General features: G+C 38.3%; 1 protein-coding gene across 16 annotated transcripts in view; it reads right to left on the bottom strand.

Annotated features, from left to right (window-relative positions):
* stxbp5l (syntaxin binding protein 5L) overlaps positions 1-22555 on the bottom strand; it is a 197979-nt gene that overhangs the window by 152179 nt on the left and 23245 nt on the right. For all 16 annotated transcript variants that reach the window (XM_067443858.1, XM_067443856.1, XM_067443853.1 and 13 more), the window contains one exon: positions 12671-12768. In XM_067443858.1, the coding sequence (XP_067299959.1) occupies positions 12671-12768 (98 nt within the window). The remainder of the gene's footprint in view (positions 1-12670; positions 12769-22555) is intronic.

A 22555-nucleotide genomic window follows, 5' to 3' on the forward strand; every position in this document is an offset into this window, starting at 1 on the left:
GAGGCTGTGGTTGCTGCTGCACGCAATGTTGATGGTGAACAGATCAAAACACTGACAGAATCCATGGATGGCAGGCTTTTGAGTGTCCTTGCAAAGAAAGGTGGCTATATTGGTCACTGATTTGTTTTTGTTTGGTTTTTGAATGTCAGAAATGTATATTTTTGAATGTTGAGATGTTATATTGGTTTCACTGGTAAAATAAATAATTGAAATGGGTATAAATTTGTTTTTTGTTAAGTTGCCTAATAATTATGCACAGTAATAGTGACCTGCACACACAGATATCCCCCTAAAATAGCTAAAACTAAAAACTAAAAACTAAAACTTCCAAAAATATTCAGCTTTGATATTAATGAGTTTTTTGTGTTCATTGAGAACATGGTTGTTGTTCAATAATAAAATTAATCCTCAAAAATACAACTTGCCTAATAATTCTGCACTCCCTGTATAATCAAGCAATAAAAATCATGGATACAAAGCCAATCCGCCATCATCATTGTCATGTCCTTGAAAAATATAATTTACTGAGCTTTGAAAGCTTTAGTGATTTGAGTTTTTTTTAAATTAATTTTTAAATGTATTCATAATTTAGCAGCTGAGCCACTTAGCAAATATGTAAAGATACAGAACAGCAAAAGAGTTACTAGAAGTACTTCAAACTATAACTGCGTAATACCATACTGCAGGACAAGCTTTGCTCAGACAGCTTTTTCTGTCAAGAGCTGTAAGTATGGAATTCATTACCACTGGACATTAAGATAATATCTGACTTCAAAAAGTTCACATCTAGGCTTAAGTTATGGCTGAAGACAAACCAAAACTGTAACCATTTTTAAATATCGTCTCTCTCTCTCTCTATCTCTATCTCTATCTCTCTCTGTCTCTCTCTCTCTCTCTCTCTCTCTCTCTCTCTCTCTCTCTCTCTCTCTCTCTCTCTCTCTCTCTCTCTCTCTCTCATGCTTGTATGTATATGTATGACATATGTATATGGTTTTGAAATTATTTGGAAAAGCCCAACCAGGGACAGGAGTTGAGAATTAGCACTAGCTATAAACTCTATATGCTGCACATCATTTGCAGTACTTGTATTGTAGCTATGTCTGTATGCATTGTCCCTGCTAAATAAACAAATAAAAAAATAAATGACGTGGATGATTATGTTACTGTTTATTATCTGTCCGTCATTATCTAAAGCCTGCCCTGACAATTTTATTGGACCGAACAGTTTCTGTTCGGGCATAATGACTCCTCTATGCATCAAGTCCAGACCGAACTGCCCGAGCTCAAATGTTGTGGGCGGGGCTGAATTCGGCTGGCATCCAGGCTAGGTTGAGAACCAACATTATAAAATATTTCTTAATCAGATCTAGAAGTTCTCAGCTGAAACTAAGGTGCTACAATAAACCACCGAAGAAGATTTTATGGGAATGGGAATGTTCGCCTCAGTGTAAATGAATACACATGAGAGCTGAGTGTGTGTGCATATGCTCATGTGCCAGTTAGTCAGTCAATCAGATTTTTTCCTCCATCATTCTTTTGATCTGTTATTCAACCTCTCCACCTACACACTCATCAAGCCCATAGGCCTTTCTTTCAGTTGCTCTAATTGCAATCATTTCTGCACAATGACTGAATAACGTCATTTATCTCTCTTCTCTACCCTTGCCCCATCATCACCCCACCCCCGGGCTCCCTCCCTCCATCCATCCATCCATCCATCCATCCATCCATCCATCCATCCATCCATCATCCATCTATCCATCCATCAGCCAATCAACATCTGCCAAAACTTGACCACTCCATCAAACTGAGACCAGGTCAAGGAGGCAGTTCATATTCATGACACGCACATCAAGAGAAAAATCAACATAGCCCACACAAACACACGGAGAAATGTGCATAAACATAAGCACACAGCACATAATACACCAAAGCAATTTGTATGCTTGTTAACTGAAGCCTGAAAGGACAGAAGCCTCAAGGACACACAAACATAATCTAAATATTATTTTAATTAAGTAAAGAATGAAAGCCCTCAAACACACATGTTAATCACACATGATTGACCTTTATAGTCCGCTGCTTAGAATATCTCTATAACCTTTCACTATGCTCATAGCTAGAAGAAAAACACCCACAACTATATACAACAAACGTGTGTGGGTCAGCTTTTGCTTACAAAACCTTTCGTGGGGGAAATGTTCCCAGATGGACAGTAAAAACTGAAATCGCCTTCAATGTGTGGAACAGCCAACGGTCCCTTGAGGAAACGGCTTAATAAACATACTAAAGGATGTTTTAATGAAAATGGAAAATCGCAAAAAGGTTTCTATCAAGGTCAGGGGACAGAAAATATAAAAACAACAGAAGTCAATGGAAAGCCCATATGCCATGACAAATAAACAAACGTCTGTTTGTAGGAGTGTGTATGTCCTTGTATCTCGTTGCAGCCATAAAATGTTCATTAATTTAATTAGCGGTGTTCACTGTAAATCAGTTTAAATCAAATGTAATTAGGTTTTCTGCACAGTCCCTTGCTACAGACTGAATGTGTGTAATCGTGGGCATATGGCTTGGCAACATTTTCACACAACACAAAGATTTGCTAACAGGATGAATATTAATGATGTCAGTGACATCATTGTAATATATGCAAACTAAATTGTAATTGGGGTTCTCTTCCTTGCATCTTTTTAACCACCTATAGGCCTTAGTCAGGGTAGTATCATATTTAATGTTTGACAGGAAGGAAAACGAGGCTGAAAAATAGAAGCAGATAGAGGACGTGTGCGCTTATGCAGCTTTTGGGGTGTTATCGGTAAGGTTTCACTACATCAGAAACCACTGAGGACATTGCACTTCAATCAGGACTTAAATCAGTTACATACCATTCAAAAGTTTGTGGTGGCTCTCTTATGTTCATAAGGCTGTTTTTGTGTGTAAAAATACAGTCAAATGCAGAAATATTATTGCAATTTAAAATAACTTTATAAATAACTTTATTTTAATATATTTTCAAATGTAATTTATTCTTTTGGTGGCAAAGCGGGAATTTCAGCTTCATTACTCCAGTCTTCAGTGTCACATAAATGATGATACATGATATTTCTGTAGAAACCAGGATACATTTTATTTCAGGTTTCTTTGATGAATAAAAAGTTGAAAAGATCAGCATTTTTTTAAATATAAACCTTTTGTAATATTATTAATGGGTTTACTGTCACTTTTGATTAATTGAATGTGCCCCTCCTGAATAAAAGTATACTAATAAATAATACTTTAAAATAATAACAATAATGTCCCCCTCCCCCCAAGCTTTGTAACAGTAAAGCAAAGTAAAATATTTGTCTTCAACGACATCTCATATACTGACAATGAGGTGTTTTTTGTTTTGTTTTTTAAAGGAAAACCTCAGAGGAGGCAATTTTAGCAGCATGGGGAACTGAAATGTGATAAACTGATTTAACCCTGTGTGCTCATACTTCCAGAAACCACATAAAATTGGATTTGAATCGAATCTTTTTTTGAGAAAGCTAATTTTGTATGCTAGCTAAAATCATACGAATAACAGGAAACAAAAAAAGTCCTATGTTAAAATCAATTGTATCAGAGTGTAGCTGCCAAAAATGGAAAAGTGCAGCATGAGAGAACTGAGAGATGTTATAAATATGAAGGGAGCCTGTAAAGAAGGGTGACATATTGTCAGCAGGAAAGATGGCAGCAGCGTGTTAACCATCAGCGTCAGTGCTAAGATCTCAGCATTATTCACTGTCACTCTGACCACACGCACAAGACATCTGTCATTGCCTCGGTGTTTATGCATGTTTCTATGAGGCTGCGTTAGATGTGTTTGGATGAGCGTGTAAGTGCGTGTGTGTGTTTCGCCCATCATTCCGACATTAACTGGACAGAGGCTGCGGTGAACTCTAAACGTGCCCTGCCTCATAATGAAAACAGTTCCTGCTCTTTCACACTCTCTCTCCCTTCTTCAATAATAATGTAACAGTAAAAGGAAGAAAAAAAAAATGATGCAGAAGGTTACATGACTCCACCTACCTCTGTTTTGCCATCTCACCAAAATTCATCATCACTCCACAACCAATTCCTCTCTTTCTATTTCCACTAGTCTGCTTTGATGAGAATCGACAGCTTATCACAGAGGAGAATTCTATTACCCGTTCACATGTACGAGCTTACACACACACACACTCACACATATACAAACTCTCAGAGAAATGCACATCAAATTGAATTATGTCTTTGAACACATGCGTATTCGCACACACAGACACACACACACAGGTAGAGAATTCTATTACCAGCCTCCTATTGGACATTAATCCTCTCTTCACTTCCTGCAACGATAAGGACTACATCACACAAAAAAACAGCTCACAGTGCACCAGTGTCACAGAGCAGATCCTAACAAAAATACAAAAAGATGAATGACACGTAAGTTGTGCGTCAAAGGCTGATGTTTGGAAGGGAGACAAGTGTCGCCCCCAATCATGTGCCTGTCTGATTTTATAACAATTGAAAAGAATTTAGTAGGCAATGCCAGTGATTTAGAACTGACCGTCAGAGGGTTGCTGTTAGAGAACTCACAATCATGCAGATGATGCTGAACAAGATAAGTTAAAAGTGCCCCTATTTTGCTATTTTTTTTATATACATCCATGGTCTTATATACATCCAAGGAATGATCACCTCTTTTCTCACTGAGAGTTTTTTCTTTTCAAACAGGTTAACCCAGGATTTAGTGGGCCTCATTTACGAAACAAATTTATGACAAAAAACTGTGTGTGTGGCCGTTTCCATGCAAAACTTGCCATTTATCAATATGGACGGGAACGGTGGCTACGATCAAATCTCTGTTTTTAAGTTATCATGAACTTGCGTGCAGGATAGCAAATTTGCTGGAGAATTGTGAATAACGAGAGCATTATTGTTAATTTCAACTATTTTCCTGACAAACAACCGGAGCTCATTAGTTGATCATAAACTTTTAAGATTTGAATGTCAAATTAAAATGTAATTAAATTAGAAAAGATGGGTACTTGTGACCCATTTAAGATAGCACAATTGTTTATCTTTAAATGCGCGAATAGCAGCATAAACAGAACATGAGTATTCACACATCGTCACCATGCACATTCGGCACTTCTGTTAACCAGAATATGGAAGCATATTTGGATTCTTGCCGAATGAGGTCCAAAAAAATGTGTCCGATCCCATTTCATTTTCGCTTTAAATACATTTTGGCTTGACGTGTTGTTTGAATGCCACTATGACTTATAATCTAATTTGGATTTTAAAGGGGTGATGAATTGAGAAATCAACTTTCCCTTAAACTTTTGATATATAAAAGGTCATGTTAATATAAGAATATCCTGTAAGTTTCAGAGCTAAAAACTTAATTGTTAGTCAAAGAAAAGCTTTTATAGACACCAGGCCCAGAAAATGATTGTGTGCGCACATTGACGTCATCGCGCAACGAAACACGTCTCTACAGCATGCCTAATTCAGTAGCCCCGCCCACCGACTCATGGAGCTGTTCTGATCACGTTAGTCAACAGCAATAAACATGCCAAAGAAGATAGTACGATTTTGCGCTTTTACTGGTTGAGGAAGAACATGCTTCCTTAATATTAGGATGAGTGGTTGAACTTTAATTTTGAATAAAGCTCCAGCTGAAGTGGGGAAGACATTGTGTGTTTGCTTCATTATACAACAGAATCGTTTGTAAACAAGTCTCAGGTCGATGCTGGATTTGCAGACATATTGAGATTAAAACCCAATGCTGTTTCTTCTATATTGGATCCGATAGGAATTGTGCAGCTCACTTATGTGAGTAAAACGTGTTTTTTATATGTAATAGTGTTGCATTGTTATAGATCATGTTGATTATGTGTACGTGTCTAACAGAACATAGCTTTAGCACGCTGGACTCAGACATGCATGGGCCAGGGCTCGCAAAGCCCAACGTCCTGGGGCTATTTGTTTTCCAAAACGTGAGCCCGTCGGCAGGCCGATGAATCTCAAATAGAGAAATAATATTCCGTTCCTGATCTTCGCTGTTCATGCTCTCTTGACTTGACATTTGAAGGGCACGAGCACGTGTGTGTTGACACTTATCCAATCTTATCCAATCCTAGCCGTGGGCATTTACTTCCAAGCATTCTGTGCAGAATTCAAATGGGTCCGATATGTTTTGTTGTCTGCGCAGTCTTGCACATATGATCCGCGCTTCACTCTCTTGTCTGTAGTCTAATTTAGACCAGAGCCGTTGGTGTGCGTGTGGTGCTGCGGTGCATGAAACTGACTTCATTCGCCTCAAATGAAAGCATGTTAACACTGAATCATATCCTATCACATATATAGTGTGCTATGTGCCTTTCAACATATAGAAATTAGTAAATGTGTGAACAACTGACCGATTTCAGCCGCAACTTCAGCAGTATAGGGGCGGGCTTTAGATTCTAGTGGGCATTTTGATTGGACAGAAGATTTGATGAGAAGGTGAAGTCTGCGATGATGTCATCAAAATGTGTAATCCGTTTTAACGGAAGTGAAAGATTGTAAGTTGTGAATGCTTATATGTCCTAAATGCAAATTTTGTCATTGTTTTGGAAGACACCAGCTTATTCATAACTTTAAGACTGACATAGTCATACTAAAAGCTAGAATATTCAATTTTGATGTCAGTGGGCCTTTAAATAATGTATATTTTTATAGCTACTTATTTTTCATTCTTGTACTGTTCTGAAAACCATTACATTTAAAGGATTTGCTGTGGAGTGAGGGGAAATTATTTAAATGACAATTATTCAATTATTTTGCGCCGCCTGATTCATGAAATTTATGTTTCATGAATCACACTTGAACCACACACTTTTCATAAAATTAAACCTACGCTCGGATCTGCCCCCATTTCTACGTTAGATTGATCAATGATCAATCTAACGTTTACTGATTTTAAACCCTATCTTTTTGAAAGACTACTCTGCTCTGATTGGTCAGACGACCCAGTCTGTTGTGATTGGTCTAACGCAGTGCATGTCAGAAACAAAACGGCATATCTAAATTTATGTTCTGGAGGCTTCCTCAGCACTTGGATACACAGCAATACGAACAGTAGTAATAGCATCAGTTTTAATGTATAAATTTCGAGTCTACATGTGATAATGAAACATTGAAGACATATCTGATCAATCTGAACCACCGTCGCACACAACTTGCGCAGGACGTTTCTAAGTGGTAGACATTGTCTGCGGGCAGCAAATGAAGACCATAAGATGGCAATATGCAGATTTGTTACAAACCCATATAGGATTCAGCAGGATCAAGACTGATATTACTGATGTTTTAGCAGTTCAGAAATGGTTCTTTCTTTTAGGAGACAACAACTTTGTTTGTTGTGCACTTTAAATTTTTTGACACTTATTGCAGAACTTTTACATTCACAAACAGCTATATTATATCAATTATGTGCTAGGCAGCAATCTTTTCTGGAGATCTTAGAACACTTTCTATACACACAAGAAGTAGCGTGCAGAATGCAGAAGTGTATGCCGTTGCCTTGGTAACAAACAATGATGCCTGTCTGTGATAGCCTGAAACACCTTGAATCTAATGCGACTATTAACACTACCGTATTTGGATGTAAATGAAAGGTAATTTACCTTGTAAAAAAAAGAAAATAGAAAGATTTATTTATAAATGGAGCAATTCCAATTATGTTTAAAGGGTTACTTCAGCGATTAGCATATGGCTTTGTATCAGTAGAAACCCTGGAGTATATTCAAATGATTGTGCTTTCATATCCCTCTGAGACAAGAGATTTATGCATTTTATTTTTGAAAAAATTCCTCCTATGACGCAAATTGACGATAAATGCATCATAGGAGGAATGTTGGGCCAAAGGCGAACGACTACAGCCAGCAGAGGGAGCCATTTCTGCATGTTTTGAACATGCATGAGCATCCAGCCTGGGGGATGGGAGAGCACACTCAGAGCTCAGCTCGCAGCTACAGGCACTCATTTAAACAGAGCTATGGTGAGCAATGTAAGTCTTTTAACTTCTCAAATTAATTTCTTTGAAAGTTAAGCTTGCAAAGGCATGAACTGAAATGTGCCAGACTGAATTTGCGTTGTGAATGTATGCCGTGAGTGTGGTCGCGATTACCTCAGCTCATTTATCTCACTCCTGCGGTTAGTGCTCAGTGCTGTGATACTCGCACGGTCACTCACTCATTATAATGAACAGACATGTTCAGTTTTTAATTCTAGTGGCTTCTCCAACTCAGTCACGGTAATCAAGTAGGTGGCTTTGGGAATGGCCTCACAGGGCAGCGAAGCATTCTGGGAATTGTAGTTTTTCATCCCTGTGAGACAATCTTTACTCAGTCTAGAAGGCACCAAATTCTAAAATAATTTCACATTTCTACTACATTGATGACCCAGTTTAAATACAGATACATCTTCCCAGCGCTGAAGTACCCCTTTAATTGTAACGGTAATTATTTATCAATAAAATCTCTTGGTTTGGATTTGAGAAAACCAGTGCTCAACTTTTCTACATGACACTGAAAATGAGCATGGTGCTTACAAACCAGAAATGAATCCTGTGTACCATTCCATAATTGAGACAATTTTTAAGAATTTGGAAAGACATATTTTGTGTTTGTCCGAAACATATGTATCCTATGGGTCTCAGCAATATTCAAACAAAACTTCCATCACTGCATACACTAACAGACACACACAAGAAGCAAGCATAATCTGTTACGACTGTTACATCAACATGACGATTACATTCAGTCAGGATTACCTACTGTAGGGCCAGGGGTCGAAATCATTTGCACATGGACTGGTCTAAATTGTTATGTTTTTGTTTTTGTTTTTTATCTTAATATGGGTTTTTCATCTGTGTTTGGTTCTATAAAATCGCTTCTTTTCCACAAGTTCAGAATTACTTTACTGGATTGGTATGAGCTGAATTCGTTGTCTTCATTCATGAGGCTTATGCAGTTAGCTGACTGCAGTAAAGTGAATGCCACACCAATCTCAGCCCTGCATACTGCCACCCTGCCAAGATCTGCATCAAAACACACACACACACACACACACACACACACACACACACACACACACACACACACGCACGCACAGAAACACACACACACACACACACACACACACATACACATAGATGACATCAATAAAACAGGACAGTATGATGTGCTCCTTGCTTGCATCAGCATGATGCCTATTTTTATACACAGTACATATGCCAGCATATGTTTTACACCTGTCTTTCTTCCTTATGCTATAAAGAGAGACGCTATTTTAATATATTTACAAGTCTTTCTAAAACAACCACAAATGCTAACTCATACACGCACGTGTTGAGTATTCCCCTATAAAAATGATTTGCAGACAGTGTATGCAGTGAGTGCACAGAGAGGTTGATAATCAATAGTGCAGTGTGAATGTTTAACTTTGGGTGCTTTCAATCAATACAAAGCTCTGAACAAGAACTAAATATACCATTCTGCCCAGAGAAAGATAGAGAGCAAGTCGGGAAAGGAATGAGAAAGGGAGATGAGCAAAATGCTATCTTAATCTGAAACAAACACAATCAGTAATAGTCTTTAGTAAATTATGCAGATATATCACACAGTAGCTCAAGACTGGTTAACCACTGAAGCTAAGCAGGGCTGAGCCTGGTTAGTAGGCCAACTTGGATGGGAGACCACCTAGGAAAACCTGCAGCTGAAAGAGGTGTTAGTGAGGCCAGCAGGGGGAGCTCACCCTGTGGTCTGTGTGAGTCCTAATACCCCAGTATAGTGATGGGGACACTGTACTGACACAGAGCACCATCCTTCAGATGAGACATTACACTGAGGTCCTAACTCATTGTGGTCATTAATAATCACAAAAATATTAAGCAGTGCAACATTTAATTTAAAACCATGCCCATTATTTGGCCTAGGTATTAAAGGGCCCTGCAGTGACTGTCATGCAACAAAACACAATGGTTATCTAAAATCTGTCCACACAGTGACTTCTTCACAATAGTCTGTGCCAAAACTTTCGGCTGACACAGAAATGACTCCCAATAGAGTCAAAGCCCCCTCCCTTCATGTCTCACACTTGTGGATGGAAGGGCAAACAGAAAGACAGAAACAATAGAGGGAAAAGTATCTGAAAGTGAGAGACAGATTGGGAGCGAGACAGGGAGAGTCATGCTTTTCACAGTTAAGTAACACAGTCCATAGTTATCTACGGTAATGACAGGTCCATAATTAGCACAAAGCTAATTCATTGAGATGCAAAAATGGATCACTATCTTTCTTTCCCTCCCTCCCTCCCTCCCTCCCTCCCTCCGCCACATGATTTCTTGACATTTCTTCTCTCTACTTCCTGCTTAGTCCAACTCTCTGCACACAGACTTTGTTTCCTCAATATCGTTTGGAAGACTCTTGTGATTAACCAAATAAATATTATTTTTACAGGAAATGTTTCCAAATCATAAAACAGTCTAGACACTTGAGCTGTACAAGTGCTGGCACTGGGTTAAAGGAACGTGGTTAATTTATTCATAGGGCTGAGAAAATAAATTACACACACCACAAATCAGATCACATATTTTTTTTCTTTTAAATTCTCTTCTAAATTGTGAGCTCTTTCTCTTTGGTGAATTTATATTCATTGTATATCTGTATTAGAATTAATACTAATGTTAAGGCCCACATGGAATCTGCTGAGTTTTGGAAAATCAGCAGAATTTTGTGGAATGGATTTATATGTGGATTTAAATCTTAGGATTCGTTCACTCTTGTAGTTCAGTCAGTAGTTCAAATCCCTTTTAAGATATATATTTTGCTTACTGAACATCCAAAAGCAATGCTGTGTGCTAGGCTAAAAGTGTATGTACACACACGATAGCAGTTTTCTCAGCTGACAACATAAAGAGCATATAAAATGAGTCAAAACAGAAATTATCAGTGACAAACACAATATCTACAAGCCACAATGTCTATATGCTGCAAATAGAGAGTGTTTCCAACAGCCAATACAGTTTCCTACTGAACTGTGATGGGCAATGTAGCTCTTTTGACAAAAAAACAAAACAAAACAAACAAACAAAACAGATATGATTGAGCACTCTGGTCTTTTTAGGGTCGCATCTCGTGACATCACATCCTAGTTCTTTTGTTTATATTTCTTTTGACTGTTATATTTCATTTGAACTGCATGTTGCATTCATATTTCATTCAAAAACTGCACCAGAGTTAATTTAGAAACAGACAGAGACACATATTTTCAGCGGTCTCGGTCCGCTTGTTTGGTGCGCACCAGGGTTCGAATGGCAGCGTTCACACTTATTCAAATGAACCGCACTAATAGAGCAATTGCATCAGTTTGTTTTACCTACCAAGTGTGCCTTAAGTGTATCTTAAAATCGTATGAGTTGCTGAAATCATCACCAAATTTGGTAAAATATTTAAAGGAACATTGTCTGGACACTCAGAGCAATTTACCTTTTTTTGTTTTTTGTTTGTTTTGTTTTTTAGGTCAGATGTGCTTCTGAAAGTGCACTGCTTTTTGCAAAGTAGCTGGCCCTTTTTTATTGTTTACAGACATGAATTTCCACCACAGGAACTTTCCCCAGGAACTAGGCACTTTGTGGTGCTAATCTGTGTGTTTCGACCACAAGAACTAGGGTCTAAATGAAGTTCCAGGTGAATATTTCTCTTCTCAAAACGGCCTTACTTGCGAGGTAGTACTTTTTCAAAGTTCAGGAACTTTCAGGGGTGGGCGCTGAACATACTGATTGATAGACTCCAGGTAGCGTTTTATTTCAAACACCATTTTTAAAAGTCTGTTGTGGTGCGTGCAGTTTGAGTTGCTTGCTATTCGAATCCACAAAGAAATGTAAAAAATACGTCAGATGTACCGATGATAAGGTTCAGGCTTTTTTATGAATATATGCCAAGAATGAAATCCAGCAGGAACTGGAAAGTCACGCATAGTCCTATGTCACCGGACTGATCATCACCGTACTTTAGACCGCCATGGATGCACAGACAGAAACAGGTCTGGGGGGAAAAAAGTTGTTCCAGGTATTGACCGAAGCCGGGAAATTTCCTAGCAAATCAAATCAGACATCTCTGAAAATAAAACATTATTTTAGGCTTACTGGTAAGGCAAGAACACTAATTTGACTCAATAATTAATATTCTGTGGAGTTTTGTAGGCACAGATTCCATGTCTGCCTGTTCAAAAATGCTGCCAAAGAATTACAGAACATAAATGCTAAGCTAATGCTAATATGGGTTTCTGTTAGTCGCCAATACTCATGCTTATCCATTATTTATCCAACTATGTTGGAACTGGGTGTCTCACTCTCTCTGTCTGTCTCTCTCTATTTTTCTGTCAGTCATTCTCGGTATTAATGCCTTTGTTACATTGTGCTGTGATTCCTCTGGGAGTCAGAAAAATGGTCTTACACCCCTCTATGCCATAGGGAGGTCTTTAAAGCAAGGAAACATGACAGCATTATACCTTACCTTAGAGAGCAGCTATCCCAAAGCCCAAAAGTCCTCCCAAAGTCTTGGAATTACACTGTGGAGGAAACAGCATTCAATCACTGAAAAAAGGATACATTCGTACTCCTCCGGAACGAGTGCCAATGGCAAGGATCTTCTGCACTGGGTCAAATGCCAGAGCTGTGGGCTGATAGGTAAATCCATGACGCACCGTCTACAGAGAAATTAAAACAGAGGAAACATGAAAAAAGTGAAAACATGTTGTGCTGCACCAAGAACAAAGTACTGTAAGGTAACTTCAGTCATTCGTTCCCACACAATAGTGACACAGCCCACGGCCTGCCTGCACCCCTGAGACTCTTCTGAGAACATCTCACATGAGACAATTCCCGCTGCTCAATGTGCAGCCACCCGCTCCTTCCCATCTCCTGCAATATATCTTCTGCCATATTTTTATTGGTTTGGCAGTATACTACTGTTCACTATTTGGGGGTTGGTAAGATTGTTTAATGTTTTTATAGAAGTCTCTAATGCTCACCAAGGCTGCATGTATTGTATTAAAAATACAAGGAAAATAGTAATATTGTGAAATTAATTATTGCATTTCAAAATAACTTTTCTATTTTAATATTTCTTTCTATTTTTCTAAATTATAAATGTATTTTATTCCTGTGATAGCAAAGCCGAATTTTCAACATCTTTACTCCATTCTTCAGTGTCACATGATCTGTCAGAAATGAGTAGCATTTCACAAATTAATATTACATGCCTCTTAGAAATGCACATTTGAAGGTAACTTGATTTTACCGTTTTGATGCAGATCAAAACAGACAAAAACATTGACAGTGACAGACATTTACCATGGAAAATAATAACTATATTGAAATAAAAAATGTGTTGATACAATAAAGAAAATTGGTTTAATAAATAGAAACTCAAAATATAGTATTGTATTTGAACCACATAAAAAATTGATAAATCATGAAAATAGCACAATATTTGGCATCTTTTACTGCGTCATCACAAATAAAACACACTATTATCCAATATGCTTACAAAATATTTTAATAATATTTGAATAGGTTGTCGATTCTCAAAAATGTTCATTGTACATTTTTTTTAATTTCAATTAACTCAAAATTTTAAGGCAACCAGGTAACTTATTTTTTAAATATTTGTTTACAGTGTACACACATGTTTTGTTCACTAACTTTGTGGGGACTTTCCATAGACGTAATGGCTTTTATACTGTACAAACCGTAGTCTATTCCCTTTCACTAACCCTACCCCTAAACCTACCCATCACAAAATGTCTGGTTTTTCATACCTGTCAAGTATCCCGTTTCGGCCGGGAAAGTTCCGTATTTACCCTTCTTAGTAAAATACTAGTAAATCTAGTATTTTCCTGTAAATATCCCGTATTTTAACCTACGTTATTAAAAAATAATAATGCCGGAGGAAAAAAAATAATTTCCAATCTGAGCTCTGTAACTAGCCTCGCGATAACTGGCATCTGCAGTAGCCTAGTACTGTGAGGTCAGATGACGAGGTGACAACGCGGGAAAAAACAAAACAGACACGGATGATGGACGTAACGATAGAGACGGGAGGCACTCCTGCCAAAAAAAACATAACCCTTGTGTTAAACCCGTGACCAATGGGACAGCAAATTTAATTTTCTGAAGAGGAGCAGGGTGGGGGACAGTCACGCGTTTTGTAATTGAGACTTCCTATGGCGACTTCTGCATCTCACATCCATATTATGTGCGACAGCGGAAGATCTTTTAAAGGGGGGGGGGGTGAAATGCTGTTTCATGCATACTGAACTTTTTACACTGTTAAAGACTTGGATTCCCATCCTAAACATAGACAAAGTTTCAAAAACTAATGTTGGACGTTTGATGGAGTATTTCTGTGTTAAAAATACTCCTTCCGGTTTCTCACAAGTTTCTGAGAGTTTTTTTCGAGTATGGGTCAGCTTGACGTTAATAGACCGGAAGGTCCTTGTATGGGCCGTACAGGCTCTTCTCCCGGTAGGGTGCGCGCGCGTGACTAGAGCGAGAGAGGAAATGCACACCATAAACACTGCTCTCAAGCTGCAGATCCAGTCGTCCGTGAACACTTATGTCGGTTATAGTCCGCGCCGCGCTCCACTTCATTCCTGCACTTTGACATTAAGCGACTTCAACGCTTCAGCACAGCATTCCGGGAAGGCAGCGCTGCATTTGAATCGATTTGAACGCAGAAATGACGGGAAGCTTCACAACATTGCTTCAGTTGAGAACTACAGCCTTTTCCTCCAGACTTGCTGACATCAGCAGGTTCAATATTTACATAAACCCCTCCTCCGAGAATATTAAATAAGAGGGGCGAGGCCCTTTTGCAATGCAGAGGAAACGCTGTTATTTTCATCCGGGTTGTAGGTCTCTTTTGTTCACCCTTCCTAGGGAGTGTTAGGGATCAATGGTTAAAATCTAAATCTCGCTCTCTGTGCTGCACATTGGCATAGAGAAAAGCTCACAATCGTTTCGAGTTCAATGCAGGATTCGCACAGCGGAAAGATGGAGCAGTTCCAACATTAAAAACAGAAGCTGTTTACGGGCCATAACTTGTAAGTATGATTTATTTTTCATCTATGTGTTTCCTGTAATAATTTGTATTGTAAATTGTAAGTTGTAGCAAGGAAGTAAACATATGACAACTCTGTTGGCTCTGCAAACCAGTTTGTTAACCCTTTGACACATATGATCACATTCTTGGCTGGTCCCTGCAGCATACGATCACATATGATTAGAACGTTCAGCAATCAACTGCCAAATTCAAAAACACTTGACTGGCGCTGTGACTGAGAGAGCTCAGTGTCTTTGAATGTTTATTTTAGGTTTCATACACTTCAAATTACATTACACAATCAGAAAACTCTCACTTATCATTCAGGAGAAGTGGATGATCTTAGGTTATAAATCCAGCATGCCCCATCTCCGTCAGTGTTGTAATAAAACGGCGGCGCGGACGCCCACAGCCCGTGATAACTTTACCGATCAACTAACGCAATCATTTTCGACCCTCTACCCTCACGTAATATCACATAACATATATCAGGTGAAGTGGATGATCTTGTGTTGTAAGTCCAGCAGGCTCCGATGGCGGCGCCCACCCTCAGCTTGTGATAACTAGGTGGTTAGCGAATCAGAACACAGCTTGGCCAGCTAACCAATCAGAGCCCATTGCGTATTTTTGAGGGACTGGCTTCATAGAACCCGGAACCCATCAGACCGTTTTTACAAGGAGGTACAGAGCAGTGTATAATAAAGTTAAAATATATGAAACATATATTTTTTAATAAAATAAAGCGTAAACACGTTACAGTGCACCCCACAAACACAATCAAGCCTTCGAAATAATGTGTTTTACCACCTCTTTAATCTTGGCATTTGATTTGTGGTTTGTAGGGGAACTCTGGACCAAAATGGGCTTCTCCCCAGATCTCAAAGCGATGCGTAGTAGTCACGTGACTGATGGTCAGCAGTTTGAAAATGCATTCACAGATCACTGCTGAGTCTGAATCCAATGTTACCTTTACTTAATGTCTCCTGAGATACCTTCTTCTGATATTGTCTATTTTTGACAGCAGCATGTGCTTTTAAAAATTAAAAGATGGCATCTGAAAGTTGCATTTGGTGGTCATTTTGTCTATTCAAACATATGACATAGGCCTACTTTTCAAATTGGCATGCAAAAATATTAATTAATTATTCACATAATAGGCCTACACAAGATGATAATATTTAAGTAGCCTATAGCTAATATAAGGTGGGGGTGGGGGGGCATGGGTTATTCATCCCATTTTTCCTCTTAAATGTCATGAAGTACAGGTCAAATTACTCATCAATAAAACAATAAAATAACAAAACAAATGCAATCAAATATGTCTCGCTACTTAGTTTTCTAAAGCGCAAATTCACTTGGGATTTGAACCCAGGAACCTTTCAGCCACATAATCATATATCATAAATGATAATGACACCAGATCACTTGATTGAGCCAGTGAGTCATATGGCACTTCATGTTGCTGTCAGGCTGACAACACTCTACTTTCTATCTCATTTCCTCATCCATTTCTAGAATCTCAGCAAAGATCTCAGCATGCCTTTCTGGCACCTCGCTGACCACTCAAGCTCAACTTCATCAAAAGCCAGCTCTACCCTACCCCCAGCCAACGCTCCCCCACTCAGTCTCTCTTCATCTCAGCTGAAGGTCACGCAACTGTCAACGCTGGCTGTGCAAATGGCCAACTATCACATTCAAGGACAAAATTGCAACAAACACCTAAACCAGCTCTTTCAACGTCAAGCTTTTCCTTCTCTCCTACAACACCCAGATGTCTGTTTAGGCTCTGCTTATTTAATAGCAAGATTACTCGCCTCTCGTTGGCCTTCCTGCCTCTGCTACATAATCCCTTAAACATATTCAAAACATTGCTTCTCATCTCAATTTCAACTCAAATCAGTTTCAAGCTACTAACTTAGCTACTTAGCTTCTTAGCTACTAACATGAAAAATCAATAAGCAGTACATTTGATACAATATTTGTAAATCTTTGTTAATGATAGTTTAATCATTAAACTTTGTTAATGATAGTTCACAGTGCATTAACTAATGTAAACAATTAAAACTTTTGATTTGAATAATGTACTGTATTAGTTAATGTTTAAATTAATGCTGTAGAAGTATTGTTCATTCTTCTTGTTAAAAGGTTAGTTCCCCCAAAAAATTCTGTCATTAATTACTTACCCTAATGTTGTTCGACATGCGTAAGACCTCTGTTCATCTTTGGAACACAAATGGGTATTTTATATTTTTTATATTTTTGTTGAAATCCGATGGCTCAGAAAGGCCTCCATTGGCACCAATGTCATTCCCTCTCTCAAGACCCATAAAAGGCACTAAAGACATTGTTACAATGTCAATCTCACTACACTGATTCTACAATCATTTTATGAAGCGACAAAAATAGTTGTTGTGGGTAAAAAGAAATCAACGACTTATATAATTATGAGCCAATTTCAAAACAAAGCTTCGAACTGTTATGAATCAGTGAAGTCACGTGATGTCAGCAGTTTGGTGGTTTGACACACGATCCGAATCATGAATCGATACACTGATTCATAACAGTTCGAAGCTTTGTTTGAAATCGGCCTTTATAAGTGCTTATTTTGTTTTTGTTGTTATTTTGCACACAAAATCTATTCTCGTCGCTTCATAAAATGATTGTAGAATCACTGTAGTGAGATGGACTTTTTAATGACGTCTTTAGTGCCTTTTATGGGTCTTGAGAGAGGAAATGGCATTGGTATCAATGATGGCCTTTCTGAGCCATCGGATTTCAACAAAAATATCTTGATTTGTGTTCCGAAGATGAACAAAGGTCTTAGGGATGTCGAACGACATGAGGGTAAGTAATTAATGACAGAATTTTAATTTTGGGTGAACTCACCCTTTAACTAAAGTAGTTAAGTATGTTAACTAAATAAAAATTATTGTAAAGTGTTACCAAAGAAAGAAATACATTACATACACACAAAAAGTAATAGACCTGACATAATGTAATAAAATAAAATACATTTAACAAGATAATAAGGGTTAGATGGGTTAGGTTCAGTGCCATACTCATGGGGCCCAATGTGATGGCTTGCTAAATGTGGGTCTTGAACCAGCAACCTTCTGGTTAAGAGCAGTAAGCTTTATTCTGTAAGTGTGCATTTAACCTCTAGAATATCTCACATACGTCATTACAAATCAAACATGAGATATTCTGTTCTTTGCCATTAGTAGACATCTAACTGTAAGGATGGCCCCTTGTGGAGCCTCATTGGGTTAAGTGCTTTGCTCAAGGACAGAGACATGGAAAAACTGTAAATCTACAGTTCATGGGTTCATATCACAACCAGTGCAAACAGTATTAATCTCAAAAATTCAACAAAATTACTGGCAAAATGCTTGTTATTATTAGAGAGTTTAGTTAATAAGAACAAAGACAAACATTTGCATAAATATGACTAGAAACTGCCTAATTAACAATGCATTAATAATGTTTTAACAAGAATATTTTAGAAAGAATGTGATTGATTCAAATAATCTGGTTCACTATCTTTGTGGAGACTCTCCATAGACGTAATGGTTTTTATAGCGTACAAACTGTACATTCTACCCCAACCCCCATCACAGGAAACATTCTGCATTTTAACTTTCTCAAAAAAATTAATAATTTATGATTTATAAGCCTTCTAAAAAGTGGGGACCGCTGGCTTTTCCCCACAATGTAGGTGATCTCAGGTTTTAATATCCTTATGGGGACATTTGGTCTCCACAATGTAATATGAACAAGGACACACACACACACACACACACACACACACACACACACACACACACACACATCAATAATCATGAAACGTTTCCTTATATTAGCTGCTTAAGTTTCTAGTCCACACACCTGTCCACTTGTTGCAGCTGGCATCACATCAAAATAAACCACTAAATTACCAACAAAATTCGATTGCTTCAAAGTTCCCAAGCCTCTCACTAACGAGTACTTACGTGCCATTTTACAAAATGAACATTTGCCTTGTTATACTTGCAGCAAACCGCCTGCAATCACTGTAATCAATTGAGCTGGTAAGGGGCCGACTTCAAATCAGGCAGCTCTGGGTGTGTTTTATTTGGTGCACTGAGCTGTACGGATTACAGAAGTTGTCCAGAATGTGTGTGCTCTGAAATGTAAGAGCAGGTGCTGTCCACAGCCATCGGTGCTGGAAGCATGCAACGAGAGCGATACACAGCCTGCGGGTCTGTGCTAGTGCTCTGGCCCTGGCGCTGTCCACCACAGATGGTGCTAAAATCCATCACACATGCGGCTCCAGAGCTGTGACGCAAATTGTGACTGTCCCAAAAAAAAATTTTTTTAGAAACAATTCTGTGGATTAGTGTAGAATAGTTCCTGATTGGGAGATGAAGATAAAGTGGCATTCTAGTCCATGAGGTAACTATATCTCTCAATTGTTTTTGACTGTAAAAATCACTTTTTGCGCACTCACTTCCCCCATTAGTTTGGCTCCCATATAAAGGTATGCTAATCAATAATTCATCTGCATAGCTCTGGACTGATGCAAGCAAGTACTGGATGAATGAGCAAGATGGAGTGATCACAAAGCGAGCGAAAGACAGGCAGAGAGGGGGGGGGGGGAGAGGGAGAGAGAGGCGGGATGGAGTGGGTGTGCCGTTCCAGCTGGAATAGAGCCGTGATGAAAACCATTGTCATGTCCAAATTCTCTTGACATGCGATTACAGCTGCAGGTTTATTGTCATGCAGACATTTGGAATCATTGGTCTGCATCTGCATGGGCGTGGCTTCGTTCGATGTTTCAGTGCGTATGTGCGTGTGAGTGTTGCTTTATCTTCTCTATTAATCAAATGAGTGCTAATGAATGCCTCGCCGTATAGATTTTCATTCAGTGCTCTGCTTTATTGCAGACTATTTAAGCATCTCCCTCCCATTCCCTTCTTCGTCTCTGGGCTTCTCCCCTCTCGCTCTGTCTCTTGCTCTCTCGCTCTCTCTTTCATACTGATATGGGCTGTTGTCTCTGCCGTTCAGCTATTCAATTTCTCCACCCTATTTCTACTACTCCATACTGTTCCATCACTCTTAAAGGGACAATTCACCCAAAAATTCCATCACGATTTACTTAACCCTGTATGAATTTATTTCTTATGTGGAGCACAAAAGAAGATATTTAAATGACTTAAATTTTTATAGACAAAAAACAGTCTCTACAAAAATATTTGTAGAGACAAAATATCTTCCCTTTATATTCCATATATCTATTTACCACAGAAAACAGGTTTGAAACAATATGAGCAGTGTGGGGGGTAACGAGTTACAAAGTAACGGATTACAGTAACGATATTACTTTTTTGAGTAACGAAGTAAAGTAAAGCATTACACTAAAAATATTGGTAACTACACTACTTTACTAGACTGGAACGTGCTTTTGTGCGTTACCTGAGTCGTGTTTGCCTGTGTGTGAAGTTTTGATCTATGTAAGTGCTCCGTGCATGCGCAGCGTGCAGCGTGTGTGCTTGCCGGGGCACCGTTGCCATAGAGATCGATTTGAGTGACGTAGCTCCTGGTGTGAGGAGAGAGGAAGACGGGGACATGGGGGTTCGGCCAATGGCGATATTCACATTACTTTCACTTTAGATAAATATTTCCACTTTGCTACTGTCGAGTGATAATTTGGAATGAAAACAGAATGGAAGCCTACATGTTAATATCAATGCAACCTTAATTGGGTGGAAATGTTTTTCGCCATTGCGAAAAATGGAAATGTTTTTTTTTATTATTCCATTGCGCTACTTTTCTTTCGTTTTTAATGTAAACATTACCCTAGACCGTTTGACTGTTGCGCTTGCATCTCTTCCATACGTTTGCAGTATCGTGCATGACGCGGCTTTATAAACACAGCACTCAAGTTTAAATTAAAAAAATCTCATCTCTAGACCTGCATATCGTATTTGTAACCTGTGTGAATGGCCCTAAACTGATTAAGAGATAAAGCACATTTTTATTTCAGTGCTTTTATTTAAACAGTCAGCTTGCCTCGTACATTCAGTTTACAGCACCAACAACAAGCAAAAGAGGGCAAGGTTTTAACTGAACTATGCTTTGCATTTTAAACACTTATTTTTCACTCATTATTTTCTAGCTCTTGTACATGCAATAAATGCTTGTTCTTAAATTAGCAAGTTTTTAATTTATCTGCAAGATTTGGCCTTGAATCACATTAAACATTCTCTCTCTTAAACATAAAGTGACCTTTATCTTTATATTTTTCATTGACCACTTATTTTTATTTTATTTTTTGTGTGTGCCATGAATCTAATAAAAAGCTGGTTTTGTTCTCAAGAGAAGAGTTTTGTTCTCATGTTTCCCAAAGACTGTGTTTTGAAAACTTGTGTGTTGACATTTTAATTGGTTTTACATGCCATTTTGTAAACATTTAAACAATAAACACTATACTGACAGGCTAAGTGATGATAGGGCTATGATGTTTGTCCATGTATCTACACTCTAAATTAATAAGCGGGAAAGTATAGTAGTAAGTAGTGAAGTTACTTTTCAAATGCAGTAACTAGTAAAGTCTCATTACAATTTACAGAATTGTATACAAAATAATACAGAATTTACAGAAACTACCCTAACACTGAATATGAGTATGAAATCCATTTTTGGTTGAAATTGTGCCTTTAATGCTGCCTTCACATGCTCTCGGAATTATCAAAATACAATGCACTTTCACGACGTAATGCCACTTTGACTGCCAGGTAGAAGTCCTCTGCGTAGCTCTTAAACTTGCGGGCTCAGCTAAAGTGCGCATCGAGGGCACATAGCAGCCGCAAAGGGGCCGCTCACGAGCACCCTTCTTTAAGCTTAAATGACGAATGGAACATCCTACGTTCTTGTGAACTTAACAGCCATTGTAAGTCCACAAGACCAAAAGTGCACATTAAGTGTTCCATTTGGGACATGGCCACGGATAGAGAAGCGATGGGTCGTTGCCCAGTGATCACGCCTCTTGTGTTCAGACTGCTTGAAGGATTAACCAATTGCATACATTTGAATGATTCTTGTTGATCATGCCTCTTGTGCAGTATAAAATACATAGCAGACTTCCCAGACCAATGTTCAATCTTAAATTGAGCTTGGTCTTGGTTACTGGCATCTATACATTTTACAAAAAAAAGTTAATTATATATATATATATATATATATATATATATATATATATATATATATATATATATATATATATATATATATATATATATATATATATAATTATTATTTTAATAGCTCACCTCGCATGCAAAATAGGCATTTTGAACTGTGAGAGGGATTACATTTTTTGTAAGGTAAATACAGAAGGTGGTCTAGACTCTAGA

This window comes from Pseudorasbora parva, chromosome 5 (assembly GCF_024679245.1).
Source record: "Pseudorasbora parva isolate DD20220531a chromosome 5, ASM2467924v1, whole genome shotgun sequence".
Classification (NCBI taxonomy): Eukaryota; Metazoa; Chordata; class Actinopteri; order Cypriniformes; family Gobionidae; genus Pseudorasbora; species Pseudorasbora parva.